General features: G+C 43.1%; 1 protein-coding gene across 2 annotated transcripts in view; it reads right to left on the reverse strand.

Annotated features, from left to right (window-relative positions):
- Nucleotides 1-20,153, reverse strand: part of LOC136580809 (ankyrin repeat and SOCS box protein 12-like) — a 157,926-nt gene that overhangs the window by 7,106 nt on the left and 130,667 nt on the right. Inside the window, exon 1 of one of the 2 annotated variants that reach the window (XM_066581665.1) lies at nucleotides 2,291-3,133. The exons of the other annotated variant lie outside the window; for it this stretch is intronic. Within the exon in view, the coding sequence (XP_066437762.1) occupies nucleotides 2,291-2,918 (628 nt within the window). The 5' untranslated portion in view covers nucleotides 2,919-3,133. Of the gene's footprint in view, nucleotides 1-2,290; nucleotides 3,134-20,153 lie in introns of those variants that run through there. 2 annotated transcript variants of the gene reach the window in all.

Raw genomic sequence — 20,153 nt, forward strand, 5'->3', positions numbered from 1 at the left:
CTGACAGCGGCATTTAAATCTCCCGAACATCGGTGAGATCGGGGGAGCCGTGCAGGTGTCATGGCAGCCAAGGGCCTAATGAAAGGCCCCAGGGCTGCCTTAACAGACTGCCTATCAAGCCATCCCCGTGGGGTGGCTCGATAGACTGCCTGTCAAAAAGCAGTATGATATAGTTATAGCATTACGTCATACATCAGGAGCGATCAATGCATCGCATATTAAAGTCCCTCAGGGGGACTTCAAAGTAATGGAAAAATAAAAATCAAAGTTTTTTTTAATTGAAAAAAAAAAGTTGCAAAAGTTTAAATCACCCCCTTTTGCCATATCTATTGTTAAAAAATCTAAATAATAAATAAAAAATATGTATTTGGTATCGCCGCGTCCGTAAAAGTCCGAACTATCAAAGCAGCGCATTATTTTTCCCGCATGGTGAACGACGTCCGGAAAAAATAAATAAAGAACGCCAGAAATACACTTTTTTGGTTACCCTGTCTCCCAGAAAAAAACGCAATAAAAAGTCTTATGCACTCCAAATTGGTACTATCAGAAACTACAGAACATCCCGCAAAAAATGAGCCCTTGCTAAACTATGTCGATGGAAAAATTAAAAAAGTTATTGCGCGCACAAAATGACGGCAGAAAGTAATTGAAAAAAATTAAATGTCTTTGGAAAAAAAAAGAGGAGTATAGTAAAAAAAAAACTATACATGTTTGGTATCGTAGTAATCGTACCAACCCATAGAATAAAGTTATCAGGTCATTTTTTTTTTTTGCTGTTTGAGCGCCGTACAAAACAAGATGCACTAAAAGATGGCGAAATGTTGCTTTTTATTTCATTTTATTCCACTTAGAATTTTTAAAACTAGAGATGAGCAAACGTAATGAGTACTTACGCACCCGAGTACCGCCATTTTCGAGTACTTCAGTATTCGGGCTTAAAGATTCGGGGGGCGCTGGGGGGCGGGGAGAGGCGCGGCGGTGCGGGGGGTAGCAGCGGGGATCAGGGGGGAGCCCTCTCTCTCTCCCTCTCCCCCCCACTCCCCACTGCTACCCCCCGTGCCGCCACGGCGCTCCCCGAATCTTTACGCGCGAATACTGCTGCACTCGAAAATGGCGGTGCTCGGGTGCGGAAGTACTCGTAACGAGTACGTTCGCTCATCTCTATTTAAAATGTTTTTCAGTACATTATATGGTACTTTAAATAGCACCATTGAAAAATACAACTCGTCCCGCAAAAAACAAGCCCTCATACAGTGAAGTCGATGGATAAATAAAGGAGTTACGATTTTTTAAAGGGGGGAGGAAAAAACGAAAATGGAAAAAGAAAAAGGGCCGCGTCATTAAGGGGTTAAATTAGGTACATTACATAGAGGTGCCAATACTTTTGCTATTACCATTGAATTTTTGAGTTGTGACTCTTTTATTTTTCCTATTTAGGATGTAAAGGATCCTTGTGCCTAATTTCACGCTTGTATGACACTGGGAAGTTTGAGAATTAGATTAGGTACATTTTATAGGGGTGCCAATACTTTTGCAATTAGCATTGCATTTTCGAGATGTGACCTCTTTACTTTTCCTATCTAGGACCTAAAGAATGCTTGTGCCAAATTGCATGGCTGTAGGACACCAGGAAGTTAGAGAATTAGATTAGGTACATTACATAGGGGTGCAAATAGTTTTGCACTTAGCATTGAATAATCTAGTTGTGACCCATTTACTTTTCCTATTTACGACCCAAAGAATGCTCCTTTCAAATTTCATGTTTGTACGGCATTGGGAAGTTAGAGAATTAGTGGTAAGTCAGTCTATCAGTCAGTCAGAGAGGGCTTTCACCTTTATTTCTAACTTGTACCAGCTGCACATGTATAGTTATATACAGAAGATGCCCAGGTTGTAAATAGATGTGAACTCTCTCCCCTTGACAAAATTCTTACCCATTTGAGTTATTAGTCTTCTTGTGGATTACAAATAACCAAAGCAGTTGTCAGGGCAAGAACTCCAGACCCCACACAGAAGAGCAATTTGGGGAGCTCTCCATAGTATATTAAAGAATACCCCGGCATTATCTATTACCTGAAGCTTATAGAATCATATTTGACTGCAGTCACTGAACTCTTTGTGCATTTATCAACCTGGTAGGTTGCTGTTAGCTATATAGTGCTATTAAGGGACCAAGTGTGCCTGTCTTCTCAGTGAGGAGAGAGGAATAAGCAGTCAGACAACTCTGGCAACGGTCTATCTCAGATTTCACATACAATATCCTCTATTGAGAAGAAACAGATGTCATTACCCTTTTCTCTATCCAGAAGTCTTGTGGCATCATTATCAACTTCGAGAAGGGCTTTCTGTATATTAGGTAAATACATATTAGCACCAAACTGGATGAGAAGTTCCACAAATGGGGCTTCATAGTTCTTTTCAAGACACATTCCTAGTACTGATCTATCATCTGGAGTATAGCCTTCTAAATCATAGTGGAAACACTTAAAATCAGGGTCAGCCCCATAAAGAAGTAACATTCTAAAGCAATCAATATATCCATGGTTTGCTGCAATGTACAAGAGTAGAGATGATTTCCGACCTTCACAAGAATCTGCGCTTGCTCCATACTCCAACAGCAGCTGGAGGAGTCTGACATTCCCTCGACGATAAAGTATGTGTGACACAGAGCAACTATCAAGCAGAAACCTTGGGTTGGCTCCAGCTTTTAACAATTCTTCAATACATCCAATATATTTGTTAACCATAGCAACTTTAAGACAACGCCTTAGCACGTTCCCACTGGTTTTCCTGATAAGTTTCTTGGCTTCATCCTTGGACAGTAACACACGTAGTTCTTCCTCCTTACAAGCCCGTATTAATGTGCAGGCTTTACGATGCAGCACCAACTCCTTTATAGGGCTAAGAAAGCCTGCCATGATGACACTTTGTATCGAGGCAGAATGTCTGTGACCGTATATGTACAATACAAAGTAATGGGTTACATATCTCTGCGCTCTTCAGATGAAAGCAAAGTCTCCTTCATTTCAGAGTCTGAACTGGTTAATAAAGTCTCTTCCCAGCAATCCGCCGAGTCATTTCCTGAAGGTTTACCGTGCACCGACTGATTCTTCGTGCTGAAAGGACCTTGGATGACATCACAGCCACGTGATAGACAGGAGGCAATGGGTTGGGCAGAAGCAGAGCGCAGTTGTAGAAGCAGCTGCTGTTTATGTAGATGACGCTTGTTTGGAATGAAATTCATAAAACATCTGGAATATTTCTTTTTGGTTTGGTAGGTCGGACGTGCTAAGGAGGGAAAGTCATGTGAAGGGAACTGCAGCCATCCTACATCTCATTCAATGTAACACTTCATTCTTATCTTACAGGGTCATATTATATTTATCACATACATCAGTATTGCTAATTTCATACACCATTATTAACTGATCTGTGATAAGAAAAAATTGTCAGTCTAACAATTCCCACACTTTAACCCCTTACTCACCACACAGATTTAGATAATCTCTTTTCATATGCCCTACTGGGGGTTTCAGATTTGGGTGTCTCTTTTTTTTTTACTGGATGACCTAGCCCCTATCATAGCAGAAGGAGACCACTTCCAGTACACGTTCCTTACTTCAGTAATAGTAGCTGTCCCATGACACTAAGAGAGACACAGAAAGCATTTTTTTTTTACTTCTCACAAGCTTCTTTTGAACTTTGCAATCGGGTTTTACTGTCTATCTCTTACAGGGGCCATAACAAATAATTGAAATTCATGTTCTGGGGTTCCCTAGGGCCCGCGTGCCATACCATTGTGTAGGCATCCATGCCTTCTTGGTCAAGTACGTTCTTGTTATTTCAGTATAGGACAGCAGTATTGTGCTGGATCCACACCCTGTATAGCCCCATAGCTTTTAATGGGGCTAAATGCTGCCCATGGAAGCACACAGACAGCCCACAGCCCAAAAATATGGTCATGTCCAACTAGCTTAAGGCTAATTTCACCTGGGCAAGCATGATATTGAGCCGTGAAACTCAGCGCAATATCGCACTCGGAAACATGCGATGTCCATGTAGATGTGAGGCATTTTTGTGTCAAGTAGCGATCTTTATTGTTTTCAATGGGAAACCTTGCATCACGTTCCATTCGGGTTCACCTCGCACACCATGCAATGTTTTTACTAGACCCATTGAAAACAATGGGCAAGGCATTCTGTGGGAATGCCCAAAGATAGGACATGCCGCGATTTTTTTCCAGTATCGCGATGCATGAAACAACATCAGGAACAGAGATGAGCGAGCACACTCATCCGAGCTTGATACTCGTTCCAGTATTAGAGTACTCGAGATGCTCGTTACGCGAGTCGAACACCACGCAGTACTCGAGTCAATTGCATTTCCTTCCCTGCATGTTTAGCGCCATTTTCTAGCCAATAGACATGCAGGGACAGCATTACCACTTCCTGCTGGGACGTGCCAGCCCTCACCCCCCCACACAGCAGTGAGTGGCTGGGCCGATCAGGTGACCGCCGAGTACTTAAACTGGTCCCACCCGCAGCTCGCCTCAGACGCATGCTGGCAGAGATTAGGGAAAGTGCTGCTGCTGATATAGGGACAGTGTTAGGGCTCCCACCCACTAGCGTTTTTTTTCACTGCGAAATTCGCACGTTTTTTTTTCTACAGGGGGTCTATGGGACTTATAAAGCTAAAATCGCGATCGCGCAAAATCGCGATTTACCGCGAAGTCGCGATTTTGCGCAATCGCGATTTTAGCTTTACAACTCCCATAGCCCAAAGACCCCTGCAGAAAAAAAAAAACTATTTTAGCTATACTGTTTTGTGGGTGCAGTGCATAAGGCAGAGTGTATAAGGCAGCTACTTATATAGGGAAAGTTTTACAGTCCTCCTGATCCTCTGTACAAGAACCTCAACGGTCCTTTTTAGGGCTACATCTCACTGTGTGCATTATAGTTGTGGCTGGCTGGGAGCAGTAGTGCATCAATTTTTGTATTACGCATCTAGGCCTGTTCTCAGCCTTTCAGTAATAGCGTTCTCAGCCTGCAGTGCTGTACAACCAGCTCTCACCGTGAAACTGCACTTTAACATTTCCTAGCCTACTGCAAACTACTTCAGTTATACCGTTCTGTGTCTGCAGTGCATAACGCAGAGTTTAGGGATGCAGCCACTTCTATAGGAAAAGTTATACAGTCCTGATTCTCCGTGCAAGTACCCCAACGCTTCTTCTTAATGCTACATCTGACTGTGTGCTTTAGAGTTGTGGCTGGCTGGGAGCAGTAGTGCACCAACTTTTGTATTACGCATCTAGGCCTGTTCCCCGCATTTCCGTAATAGTGTTCTCAGCCTGCAGTGCCCTACAACCAGTTCTCACCGTGAAACTGCACTCTAACGTTTCCTAGCCTACTGCAAACTATTTCAGTTATACAGAGGTCTCACTGCACTGCTAAACAGTACTGTAATATTTTCTGGGCCACTGCAAAGTATTTCAGCTCTGCCGCTGTGCAGAGCGTCTCACAATAACCTTTCCATGGTGGGTTTGAGATAGCCGCAGTTACCAGCACTATCCGCTGGCTTTAGAGTCTTCTCCCACACTATACAGCCTCTCTTATCTACAAGTCTCTGCGAGTAGTAAATTACCCCAAGGTATCAGCGCAAGACAGAGGGTTAATTTTTTCAAGTCACAGCATAGAGCCTCCACTATCTACAAGTCTTTGTGTGCGGTGAATTAAGCCACAGTTGTCAGTGCTGTACAGTGGAGTAATTTATTTGGGGCCAGTTTTATTCTTAATCCGCCATGATGAGGAGTAGGGGTAAGGGTCGAGGATGCGGACGCGGGCGTCCAAGTAAAGGTATGGGCACAGGCTGAGTTCCTGGGCATGGTGAATCACAGCCGGCTGCTGCGGGGTTAGGAAAGAGACAAGTTTCTGGGCTCCCAAGCTTCATATCCCAATTTACAGGTCCGCGTGGTAGACCTTTATTACAAACAGAGCAGTGCGAGCAGGTCCTGTTGTGGATGGCAAAAAACGCGTCCAGCAATGTATTGACCGCCCAGTCTTCTACGCAGTCCACTACTTCCGCCCTAGGGACTGCAACTCTGAATCCTCTGGCTGCTCCTCCTTCCTCCCAGCCGCCTCACTCCATGAAAATGACATATTCTAAGCAGGCAGACTCCCAGGAACTGTTCCCGGGTCCCTGCCATGAGTGGGAAAAAATGGTTCCTCTCTCACCTGAGGAGTTTGTCGTGACCAATGCCCAACATTTGGAAAGTGATGAGGCTGGGGACTTCCGGCAACTGTCTCAAGAGCTTTTTGTGGATGAGGATTCAGAGGAAGAGCAGCCTGACCTCAGCTGGTTTGCTAAGCCTACTGAGGACAGGTTTTCAGAGGGGGAGGCAAGTGCAACAGCAGGACAGGTTGGAAGAGGCAGTGGAGTGGCCAGGGGTAGAGGCAGGGCCAGAGCGAAGAATCCCCCAACTGTTTCCCAAAGGACCCCCTCGCAGCAATCCTCCGGGCAGAGAGCTAGGTGTTCAAAGATGTGGATGCTTTTTAGTGAGAGCACGGATGACCGACGAACAGTGGTGTGCAACCTGTGTCGCACCAAGATCAGCCGGGAAGCTACCAGTACCAGCCTCACCAACACCAGCATGCGCAGGCATATGCTGGCCGAGCACCCCACAAGGTGGGACGAAGGCCATTCACTGCCTCCGGGTCACACCACTGCCTCTTCCCCTGTGCCCCAACCTGCCACACAGATCTAATCCCCCTCCCAAGATACAGGCACGAGCTTCTCCTGGCCTGCACCCACACCCTCTCCTCCCTCGTCTTCCACTCCATCCGGCAACGTCTCTCAGCAGAGCATTCGGCTGTTGCTAACACAAGCGTTGGAGCGAAAGCGCAAATACGCCGCCACCCATTCGCATGCACAAGCTTTAAACGTGCACATTGCCAAACTAATCAGCCTGGAGATGCTGCCGTACAGGCTTGTGGAAACAGAGGCTTTCAAAAACATGTCCTGTGCTACTCGGTCCCCAGTCGCCACTATTTTTCCCGATGTGCCATCCCAGCCCTACACCAGCACGTCTCCCGCAACATAAATCATGCCCTCACCAACGCGGTTACTGGAAAGGTCCACTTAACCACAGACAAGTACTGGCGGGCAGGGCCACTCTATCTCCCTGACGGCACATTGGGTGAACCTGGTGGAGGCTGGGACTGAGTCAGAGCCTGGGACCTCTCACGTCCTACCCTCACCCAGAATAGCATGTCCTAACTCGGTGCTGGTAACTGGAGCGTTTTATGCCACCTCCTCCAAACTCTCCCCCTCCTCCTCCTCTGCCACCTCTACCTCTCAATTAAGAAGTGTGAGCACGTCGCCAGCAGGCGGTAGCGTGCGGCGCGGCAGCACAGCGGTGGGCAAGCGTCAACAAGCCATGCTGAAATTAATCAGCTTAGGTGACAAGAGGCACATGGCCCCCGAGCTGCTGCTGGGTCTTACAGAACAGACCGACCTCTGGCTGAGCCTCCAACCGGGCATGGTCGTGTGTGACAACAGCCGTGACCTGGTGGTGGCTGGGCAGCTCGGCAGCCTCACACACGTGCCATGCCTGGCCCACGTCTTCACTCTGGTGATTCAGCAGTTTCTGAAAAACTACCCCCACTTGTCTGACCTGTTCGGCAAGGTGCGCCACGTCTGCGCACATTTCCGCAAGTCCACCACGGACACTGCCACCCTGAGGACCCTGCAACTTCTATTTCAGCTGCCAGAGCACCGACTGCTGTGCGACGTGTCCAAACGCTGGAATTCTATGCTGCACATGTTGGCCAGGCTGTACATGCAGCGTAGAGCAATAGTGGAATACCAGCTGCAACATGGGCGGCGGAGTGGTAGTCAGCCTCCGCAATTCATGACTGAGAAGTAGGCATGAATGGCAGATATCTGCCAGGTCTTTGGAAACTTTGAGGAGTCTACCCAGATGGTGAGCGGCGATGCAGCAATCATTAGCGTTACCATCCCGCTGCTTTGCCTGCTGAGAAGTTCGCTGCTAAGCATAAAGGCCGACGCTTTGCGGTTGGAACAGGAGATGGGGGATGACAGTATGTCGCTTGATAGTCAGACCACCCTCATGTCTATATCTCAGCGCGTTTTGGAGAAGGAGGAGGAGGGGGAAGAGACAACTGGCCTCACTGCAGAAGGTACCCATGCTTCTTGCCTCTCATCTCTTCAGCTTGTATGGGCTGAAGAGGAGGAGGATCCTGAAAGTTATCCTCCTAGTGAGAGGACAGCGATGTGTTGCGTACTTGGACCCTGGCACACATGGCTGACTTCATGTTAGGCTACCTTTCCCGTGACCCTCGCGTTAGACGCATTCTGGCCAACACGGATTACTGGGTGTACACCCTTCTTGACCCACGGTATAAGGAGAACCTTTCCACTCTCATTCCCGAAGAGGAAAGGGGTTTGAGAGTGATGCAATACCACAGGACCCTGGTGGAAAAGGTGATGCTAAAGTTCCAATCTGACAGTGCTAGTGTCAGAAGAGGCAGTTCAGAGTACCAAGTAGCAGGGAAGGAGCGGGTTTCAGGCAGCATTTCCAGCGTAGGCAGGGGAACACTCTCCAAGGCCTTTGCCAGCTTTATGGCTCCCCAGCTAGACTGTGTCACCACTCCCCAGTCAAGGCTGAGTCAGAGGGAGCACTGTAAAAAGATGGTGAGGGAGTACGTAGCCGATCATACCACCGTCCTCTGTGATGCCTCTGCTCCATACAACTATTGGGTGTAAAAGCTGGACAAGTAGCACGAACTTGCGCTGTACACCCTGGAGGTGCTGGCCTGCCCTGCGGCTAGCGTCTTGTCAGAGAGGGTGTTTAGTGCAGCTGGGGGAATCATCACGTATAAGCGTACCCGCCTGTCAACTGCCAGTGCCGACATGCTTCTACTCATAAAGATGAACAAAGGCTGGATTTCCCCAGACTCCTCTTCTCCACCGGCGGAGAGCAGCGGAACCTAATGATTCGTTTCGCTGCAACAGGAGAAAAATGCATCCTCTATCACCACAAAAAAAGGGAGAATCACTCTCGGATATTATTACTTCTCCTCCTACTACTCCTCCTCCTAAAACAGCATGTCAGCACGCTGAACTGCCAATTTTTCTGCGGCCCAAAAGGCTCTGTTTAAAAGTGTTTTACAATTTTTCAAAGTTTCAAAAGTATTGATACTTTAAAAGAAACCAATTTTTTTCACAGGGCTGCCTCCAGGCTCTGTTGCAAATTAAGCAACAGCGAGCTATATCTTTAAAAAATGTTTATGGGTTTCACTTGCCCTCGCTTTTGAGCAACTTTCAGGGGTGCACTTGTACTCTTGGAACACCAATTTTTTTCAGGTGTTCGCCTATACTCTTGGTACACCAATGTTTCAGGGGTTCGCCTACACTCTTGATAAAGAAATGTTACAGGGGTCTGCCTATACTTCTGCTACATAAATGTTACAGTGGTCGGCCTATACTCTTGCTACAGAAATGTTACTGAGGTCCACCTATACTCTTCCTACAGAAATGTTACAGGTGTCTGCCTATAACTTTGCTACAGAAATGTTACTGGGGTCTGCCTATACTTTTCTACAGAAATGTTACTGGGGTCTGCCTATATTCTTGCTACAGAAATGTTACTGGGCTCTCCCTATACATTTGCTACAGAATGGGGTCCGCCGATACTCTTGCTACGGAAATGTTACAAGGGTTTGCCTATTTTTTTTTTTTCTACAGAAATGTTACTGGGGTCCACCTTTACTCTTGCTACAGGAATGTTACTGAGGTTCGCCTATGCAGTTTCTGCTGAATGGTTTGAGGGGTTCGCCTATACTCTTGCTACAGAAATGTTACTGGGGTCCGCCTTTATTCTTGCTACAGAAATGTTACTGGGCTCTCCCTATACATTTCCTTCAGAATGGGGTCCGCTGATACTCTTGCTACGGAAATGTTACAAGGGTTTGCCTATATTTTTTTTTCTACAGAAATCTTACTGGGGTCCACCTATACTCTTGCTATAGAAATGTTACTGGAGTCCGCCTATACTTTTGCTACAGGAATGTTACTGAGGTTCACCTATGCAGTTTCTACTGAATGGTTTGAGGGGTTCGCCTATACTCTTGCTACAGAATGTCACTGGGGTCCGCCGATACTCTTGCTACGGAAGTTTTACACGGGTTCGCCTATATATTTTTTTCTACAGAAATGTTACTGGGGTCCACCTATACTCTTGCTATAGAAATGTTACTGCGGTCCGCCTATACTTTTGCTACAGAAATATTACTAGGGTCCACTTTTATTCTTGCTACAGAAATGTTACTGGAGTCTCCTTATACTTTTGCTACAAAATGCCACTGGGGTTCGCCGATAGTCTTGCTACAGAAATGCTACAGGGGTTCGCCTATATTTTTTTTTCTACAGAAATGTTACTGGGGTCCGCCTATACTCTTGCTATAGAAATGTTACTAGGGATTCGCCTATAGTTTTGCTACAAAAATGTTACTGGGGTCCACCTATACTCTTGCTACAAAAATGTTACTGGGGTCTCCCTATACTTTTGCTACAGAATGTCACTGGGGTCCGCCGATACTTTTGCTACGGAAATGTTACAGGGGTTCGCCTATATTTTTTTTCTATAGAAATGTTACTGGGGTCCGCCTATACTTTTGCTACAGAAATGTTACTGAGGTCCACCTATACTCCTGCTATAGAAATGTTACTGGGGTCCGCCTATACTTTTGTTACAGAAATGTTACTGAGGTCCACCTATACTCTTGCTATAGAAATGTTACTGGGGTCCGCCTCTACTCTTCCTACAGAAATGTTGCAGGGGTCTGCCTATAACTTTGCTACAGAAATGTTACTGGGGTCTGCCTATACTTTTCCCACAGAAATGTTACTGGGGTCTCCCTATACTTTTACTACAGAAATGTGGCAGGGGTCTGCCTATACTTTTGCTACAGAAATGTTACAGGGGTCTCCGTATACTTTTGCTACAGAAATCTTACTGGGGCCCGCCTATACTCTTGCTACAGAAATGTTACTGAGGTCCGCCTATGCCGTTTCTACTGAATGGTTTGAGGGGTTCACCAATACTTTTGCTACAGAAATGTTACTGGGGTTCCGCCTATGCTCTTGCTACAGAAATGTTACTGGGGTTCCGCCTATGCTCTTGCTACAGAAATGTTACTGGGGTCTCCCTATAGTTTTGCTACAGAATGTCACTGGGGTCCGCCAACACTCCGGCTACGGAAGTGTTACAGGGGTTCGCCTTTATTTTTTTTTCTACTGAAATGTTACTGGGGTCCACCTATACTCTTGGTATAGAAATGTTACTGGGGTCCGCCTATACTCTTCCTACAGAAATGTTGCAGGGGTCTGCCTATAACTTTGCTACAGAAATGTTACTGAGGTCCACCTATACTCTTGGTATAGAAATGTTACTGGGGTCCGCCTATACTCTTCCTACAGAAATGTTGCAGGGGTCTGCCTATAACTTTGCTACAGAAATGTTACTGGGGTCTCCCTATACTTTTTTTTTTATAAATCAAAATTTTTTCTGCTACAATTTGCATCCCCGGTAGGTCAGAACTGAAGCAATAGGGTCGACAAAGTTCCAAGTCGGATGTAAGGAAAGTTCCATAGGTGTGACACTGTTGAGGTTTCTTCTTTCGGTCCGATGAGGGAACCTGTCTTTTCTTTTTGATGCAAGCGGGTTAGAACAGTCTAATGTCCATAAGAGAGAACGTGGCGTGTGATTTATCACAGCAGACAAATTCGTCTTAACTTCGGGACCACAACGAACTCTAAAATAGGTGTAGGGGGGGGTAGGCAGGAAAGGGGACAGACAGAGGGGGGGAGGGTTAATTAAAAAAAAAAAAAAAAGGGAGGGGGGGTTATTGTAGGATCAATATATAGCTGTTACCAAGCTCCAGTTACGGTCTGGTTATTCTGTGTGTATATTAGGTCTTTTTCATGGGCGAGAGATAAGTTGGCCATCTTGAATGCCACTCATTGTGGAGTGAGGGGGGGTCAGTCCCAACCATATACGGAGGGGGTGGCGGAGGTCTGTATTAACTAGAGCGACTAAGCGGGTGTAGGGGACTCCATGCCACCACGTATGTGTTTTGCTCACCATAGTCCCGAGCTTCGGGACGCCCCCCCCCCCCCGGGGGGGGGATTCGATCTGGTATGGTATGATGGAGGTTGGAGAGTGTCGTCCCTCCGTGAGAGGCCCCAGATCCATAGGACCCATCATGTGGTCCTCAGCTGTCTCCAAGGACCCCAGGTGTTCCAGAACTTTTCATGAGAACCATTGGCCCAACTGGAGAGCTCCTCTAGGTTAGCAATGGCGTCCACTTTTTCCATCCACTGATTTAGTGTAGGGGGGATCTTTTGTAACCACAGTAGTGGGATTAATGCTTTGGCAGCGTCCAAAAGGAAGGCAATGAGTGGGTTCCTCTTAGGATGGAATTCTTTAGACGGTTTCCAGAGGAATAACATTTCCGGGGAGATAGATATTCCGGGTACAAATTTTTGTAAAGTCACCTCCACCTCTGTCCAGAAGGGGGCCAGGACCGGGCAGCTCCACCAAATGTGGGAATAAGAACCGACGTCGCTCTCGCATCTCCAGCATTTCCCGTGTGGGGTTACGTTATAGGCGGCCAACCACTGGGGGGTTTTGTACCACCTTACCAGCAGCTTGTAGTGGCTTTCTTGGGCTATTATGCAGGGTGAGATGCCGTATGAGGTGTTCAGAATTATTTTAATATCGGACGGTGAAAGGGAGATGCCCAGCTCTTTTTCCCAAGAAAGGAGAAAATTGGGTTTGGTATGGAAGGGTTTTGTAATGATTTGTTTTCGTATATATGAAATTTTCCTAGATTTGGGGTTATTATCTGTCAGGATTTTTTCAAAGCTTGTAAGTGGCCTGGTTGAGTTGAATTTTTTAAGGAAGCACGCTATGGTTCTTTTGATGTAGATCTGTTGCAGGAATGAGAAGTTATGCCCAGGGAGGAGGTCGTTTAAGATTTCGTCTGTGTTTTTATGGGCTAGTGTTTGTAAGGCTCCTATCTTAACTTCCTTAAATTTCTCCCACACTGAGTGGGAGGCAGGGTCATCTGAGATGTTTAGAAGGTTAGGGATGGCTCTCATGGGGGTGCATGGGGATGGGATTGGAGCCAAGGAATCCCTTAGCTTAGACCAAATCTCACAAGGACCCCTAATGAGAGGGTTAAAACTCTTGGATCTGCATCTAATGTTCGAAGGAAACCACAGGTCTTTCAGGCAAGATCTTCCCTCCGAGGCTTCTACTAGTGTGGATAATATTTTGTCTTTTGTTGGGGATGCCAGATCCATCCAATATCCTAATTGGGAAGCTTCATAGAAATCAGCGACGTTGGGGAGATCTATGCCTCCTTCTGTTCTTCTTTTAGTCATGAGGCTGTAGGCCAATCTAGGCCTTTTATTCCTCCAGACAAATCCAGAGAAGATTGAGCTTAATGTTTTAAGGAAGCTCCTCGGAATATGGATTGGGAGCATTCTAATTTTGTATAGGATTATTGGGAGAGTGTAAGTCTTTAAGATGTTTTTTTCTCCCGAACCAAGATATTAGAGGAATATCATAGTTCCTAAGGAGGTTTTTAATGTGGCCAATTAGTGGGGGGAAGTTCGCTTGGTAGAGATCCTCTATTCTTTTAGTCAATTTTATACCCAGGAAATCCATTGAGTTATCAGCCCAGTTGAAAGGTGATTTTTCTGTATTAGCTTTATAACGCGCCTCCAAAATTGAGACATTTAAAACAGTGGACTTAGTAAAATTAATTTTGAAATTAGACAATGTCCCATAATTGATGAGCGCGGTTTCTAGTTTAGCTAGTCCATTCTCCGGGTTAGTAATTAGGAATACTATGTCATCGGCGAAGGCCGCGGAGGACAGGGAATGTTTTCCCCATTCCAAGCCATGGATTTCCGGGTCCAGTCTGATCGACTGGAGAAAAGGTTCCAGTGCCAACACGAATAGGGAGGGAGATAGGGGGCATCCCTGATGGGTGCCGTTTTTAATATCGAAAGCTGGGGATAGGATCTCATTGATTTTTAGTCTGGCGTTTGGGGAAGCGTATAGGGAAAAGATGGCAGTGACAAAAGTCTGAGGGATGTTAAAGTGGAGTAAGGTTTTCTTCATGTAGCCCCAGTCTACCCGGTCAAAAGCCTTTTCGGCATCAGTTCCGACCAGGAGTAAGGGTATTTTAGATTTATGAGCGTACCGGATTGCATGGAGGATTCTTCTACTGTTGTCTCTGCCTTCCCTCCCACTCACAAACCCCGTCTGTTCTTCATTGATCAGGGATGGCAAGAAGCTTTCAAGCCTTTTGGCTAGGAGCTTAGCCCACAGTTTCAAGTCGAAGTTTAGAAGAGAGATTGGGGGGTAGCTGCCGCATGATTCAGGGCTTTTGTTATCTTTGTGTAGTAAGGTAATGTGGGCTTCCAGGGATTGTTTGGGGAGTGGGGCCCCTTGTAAGAGGGCATTGAAGAGATCAGTGAGTCTGGGCACAAGAATTTGCTTGAAAGAGTTATAGTACAGGAGGCTTAGGCCGTCCGGGCCTGACTTTTGCCCTTTGGGCAGGATTTTAGGAGAAGCTCGACTTCTTCCCGGGAGACAGGGACCATCAGGGATTCTGCTTGTTCGTTGTCTAGCTTAGGAAGATGGGCTTGGCGTAGGAAAGTATCGGTCTTTTTTTCTAATTCGTCGTCTTCTTCGGGAGAGGGTTTTTTTTGTTGTCTTATGTTATAAAGGTCAGAGTAGTATTGATGGAAAGCTTTTGCGATTTCCTCCGAGGACGTGGCCTACGATCCATTAGAGGTTTTAATAGAATGGATGTGGTTTTTGGCGCGTGCTTTTTTAATCAAGAAGCAAACAATAAAGAGTCCCACCTTGTCTTCATGTGCTGCACACCTCAGTTCCGCTAGCAAGTATACTCACAAGCTGATTGCCATCCAGCTACTTCTGGCTCTGACAGACGCAAAACAATCCAATTGCAGGAGTACAGCTTTTTGTGGAAAAACTTGCTTTTTATTTTCTTATGGTGCTTGAATGATACAGAGAACGCGTTTCGGTTATGAAACCTTGTTCACCTCTGACTAACAAATGCATTGTGCAAACCTTAAAAAGGTTTAGTGAAAATAAGTGAATTAAAAACACATGTGCAATTAACCCATGGCAATCTGTTACTTCAATTACCAGAGCTAGTTCCTCCTGCAGGAACTTGCCCTGATCATTTTATATATGCATGACATATTATATGGTATATAAGAATAGCATATTCATATACATATACTGAGCGCTCCACTGAAAAGAGTAAAGTATGAAATCAATACATCATTGTTATAGAAACAAAAGGAAAATAACATTTCTGACAGCAACATTAAATCAAGACACAAATTACTAGTATGGAATGTTACTACCAGCGATATATAGTAATCAATAACGCTACACCATACACTTCCAGCATAATGAAATCATGCTGGAATAAATATGTGTTACTTGATGAATAATAATTATTATACCTAATAAATGTATAAAAGGTCCGTTTTATAATTCATTCCTTTAGGGAATCTTGTATTTAAATTTAATATCCAGAACGCTTCTCTTTTAAACACTTTATCCGGGTTGATTGTTCCTTTCTTTTTATTTACGACCTTTTCAATTCCAAAGAATGAGAAAGTATTTAAACTACCTTTATGCTTATCACAAAAGTGTTTAACCACACCTGAACTGTTCACATTATCCTTTTTGATGTTACGGATGTGTTCATTGATTCGGGTCTTCAACTTTCGTGTAGTGCAACCTATATAATTCAAATTACACTCTCTGCATTGAATCATATATACTACATTAATAGTGTTGCAGTTAATATAATTGCAAATTTTATACTCTTTATTATTGTCGCTGTCAGAAAAAGTTTTTCTGCTATCAGTTAAATGGCATACGGTACATCTAGAATTGCCGCAGCGGAAAAAACCTTGAAATTTCATCCATTGCGGTTTTCCCTGACTGGAGGAAAAAGTGCTAGGTGCTATCAGATCTCCCAAATTTTTACTTATTTTTGCAACACACTTGATTCCCTCATTCAATATCTCATCAACAATATCATCTTGTCTTAAAACAGGCAAAAATTTGAAAAACATTTTTTTAATCTCATAAAAATTTCTGCTGTACGCTGTAGAGAAAACCATTCCCTTACTAATATTTCCTTTTTTGCTTATACATTTATCCTTAAGTAGCTCTTCCCTGCTGACTGTTTCTATTTTAGTACATGCCTCATTCAATAATGGCTGTTTGTAACCTCTCTGATACAGCCTATTTTTGATGTCCATTTTTGCTGCATTAAATGAGACATCATCAGAGCAAGTTCTTTTTGCTCGTATGAGTTCCCCTACGGGAATAGCTTTGATAGTGTGTCTAGGGTGACCACTATTTGCATGTAGTATGGTGTTACCCGCTGTTATTTTTCTGTATAATTTGGTCTCTATTCCTTTAATACAATCACCTCTTAGGGTTAAATCCAGGAATGGTACTTCCACGTCACTATGCGTTACAGTAAACTGTAAATTGACAGAATTATTGTTGATATAATTTTCAAACTGACTGATTTGTTTGTGCACCCCATTTCGTTCCAGGCCCTTATTCCAGATAATTATTATATCGTCAATGTATCTCGCATACCACACCATGCGATCAACAAAGGGATTATTATGACTGAAAATAAAGGAATCTTCCCACCAACTCATAAAGAGATTGGCTATAACCGGAGAAAATTTAGATCCCATTGGGGCTCCAGAAATTTGCAAGAAAAATTGTTGATCAAAAGAGAAAAAATTATGCGTTAACAAAAATTCCGTACATAGCAAAATAAATTCCTTCAGCTCATTACTGTAATTACTAAAATTCTGTAAATGAAAACGTACTGCTTCTATGGCCGCATGGTGTGGTATGCAAGAATACAGATCCTTGACATCACATAAGATCCAACACAAGTCAACATTCCACTTCATATTTTGCAACTTTTGTATTACATGCTTACTGTCTCTCAAAAAACCCGGGGTTCTATATACCAACGGTTGCAGGGATCGGTCCACCCACGAGCTTAAATGCTCACAGGGTGAGCCGATCCCTGCAACTATCGGTCGCAATGGAGGCGGGAATATTCCCTTATGGATTTTAGGAAGGCCATGGAATAAAGCCATGACTGGATTAGGGGGAGACAAATATGAAATAGCTTTATCATCCAATATGCCAAACTCTTTTCCCATATGCAACAACTTGTCAAGTTCCTTTGAACAACCCTGTAGTGGATTAGTATCAATTTTTTTATATATATCAGTATTATTCAATATGTTTTTGACAAGACTTGCATAGAGGTCAGAGTCCAGCAAAACTATATTACCACCCTTATCAGATTTACGTATCACTAGATTTTTATTCTCCATAAATTCCTTCAAACCGATTTTTTCTCTAAAAGTGAGATTATCTTTCTTCTTTTTTCTATGTGCGTTGGTTTCTTTGATTTTAAAAAGTTCTTTTTCTATGGCCAGTTGAAAATCATCCATGTGTTTTGTTCTAGCACTCAGGGGGTAAAAGCTTGGATTGGGGACATGGAAACTGATCTTATTCACATTTTTTATGTCATCCAATCCGCTTGCACCTTCTTTTTCCAACTCTGTTAAATCTTTGGTTGCCAAAATTTCTTTAAAGGTACAGTCTTCAAATTCATTTATATATTGATAGTTAGAAGAGATATCCTGTGAGTTCATATTTCTGCTCCAGACCTTATTGGAGAAGTGTCTCTTAACAGTCAAAGATCTAATAAACCTGTTTACATCCAATAATGTGTCAAATAAAGAAAAGTCATTTTCGGGAGAAAAACTTAAACCTTTGTTCAAAAGACATATTTGTTGTTCTGAAACAATAAACGGTGTTAGAACAATAACATTCTTATTCACATCCTCCGATTCCTGCTGGGATATCTTTTGCTTATGGTTGCATCGTTTTTTTGCATTTTCTTTCTCATGCTCATACCGGATATACCGGGTTCTGGACTTGACATGCTACAGCTGGACGAATCTCTTTCTGTAGTGTGTCCTTCAGTGTCAGTTGTGGAAAATGTGACTTTGTTATATTTTCTTTTTTTATCTTTGTTGTTACGTTTCAGTATAGGTCTGAATTCTCCTCTATACATGCGTTTATTGGTCCAGTTATAAACATTATTTGTGTCATAATCCTTTCTGTCTCTTTCCAATTTATTTTTCTTTATATACATGATGTTCTCTTCCATCTTTATAATATTATTTTGAACAAAGGTTTAAGTTTTTCTCCCGAAAATGACTTTTCTTTATTTGACACATTATTGGATGTAAACAGGTTTATTAGATCTTTGACTGTTAAGAGACACTTCTCCAATAAGGTCTGGAGCAGAAATATGAACTCACAGGATATCTCTTCTAACTATCAATATATAAATGAATTTGAAGACTGTACCTTTAAAGAAATTTTGGCAACCAAAGATTTAACGGAGTTGGAAAAAGAAGGTGCAAGCGGATTGGATGACATAAAAAATGTGAATAAGATCAGTTTCCATGTCCCCAATCCAAGCTTTTACCCCCTGAGTGCTAGAACAAAACACATGGATGATTTTCAACTGGCCATAGAAAAAGAACTTTTTAAAATCAAAGAAACCAACGCACATAGAAAAAAGAAGAAAGATAATCTCACTTTTAGAGAAAAAATCGGTTTGAAGGAATTTATGGAGAATAAAAATCTAGTGATACGTAAATCTGATAAGGGTGGTAATATAGTATTGCTGGACTCTGACCTCTATGCAAGTCTTGTCAAAAACATATTGAATAATACTGATATATATAAAAAAATTGATACTAATCCACTACAGGGTTGTTCAAAGGAACTTGACAAGTTGTTGCATATGGGAAAAAGAGTTTGGCATATTGGATGATAAAGCTATTTCATTTACAGAATTTTAGTAATTACAGTAATGAGCTGAAGGAATTTATTTTGCTATCTACGGAATTTTTGTTAACGCATAATTTTTTCTCTTTTGATCAACAATTTTTCTTGCAAATTTCTGGAGCCCCGATGGGATCTAAATTTTCTCCGGTTATAGCCAATCTCTTTATGAGTTGGTGGGAAGATTCCTTTATTTTCAGTCATAATAATCCCTTTGTTGATCGCATGGTGTGGTATGCGAGATACATTGACGATATAATAATTATCTGGAATAAGGGCCTGGAACGAAATGGGGTGCACGAACAAATCAGTCAGTTTGAAAATTATATCAACAATAATTCTGTCAATTTACAGTTCACTGTAACGCATAGTGACGTGGAAGTACCATTTCTGGATTTAACCCTAAGAGGTGATTGTATTAAAGGAATAGAGACCAAATTATACAGAAAAATAACAGCGGGTAACACCATACTACATGCAAATAGTGGTCACCCTAGACACACTATCAAAGCTATTCCCGTAGGGGAACTCATACGAGCAAAAAGATCTTGCTCTGATGATGTCTCATTTAATGCAGCAAAAATGGACATCAAAAATAGGCTGTATCAGAGAGGTTACAAACAGCCATTATTGAATGAGGCATGTACTAAAATAGAAACAGTCAGCAGGGAAGAGCTACTTAAGGATAAATGTATAAGCAAAAAAGGAAATATTAGTAAGGGAATGGTTTTCTCTACAGCGTACAGCAGAAATTTTTATGAGATTAAAAAAATGTTTTTCAAATTTTTGCCTGTTTTAAGACAAGATGATATTGTTGATGAGATATTGAATGAGGGAATCAAGTGTGTTGCAAAAAGAAGTAAAAATTTGGGAGATCTGATAGCACCTAGCACTTTTTCCTCCAGTCAGGGAAAACCGCAATGGATGAAATTTCAAGGTTTTTTCCGCTGCGGTAATTCTAGATGTACCGTATGCCATTTAACTGATAGGAGAAAAACTTTTTCTGACAGCGACAATAATAAAGAGTATAAAATTTGCAATTATATTAACTGCAACACTATTAATGTAGTATATATGATTCAATGCAGAGAGTGTAATTTGAATTATA

Source organism: Eleutherodactylus coqui, chromosome 10, assembly GCF_035609145.1.
Source record: "Eleutherodactylus coqui strain aEleCoq1 chromosome 10, aEleCoq1.hap1, whole genome shotgun sequence".
Taxonomy (NCBI): Eukaryota; Metazoa; Chordata; class Amphibia; order Anura; family Eleutherodactylidae; genus Eleutherodactylus; species Eleutherodactylus coqui.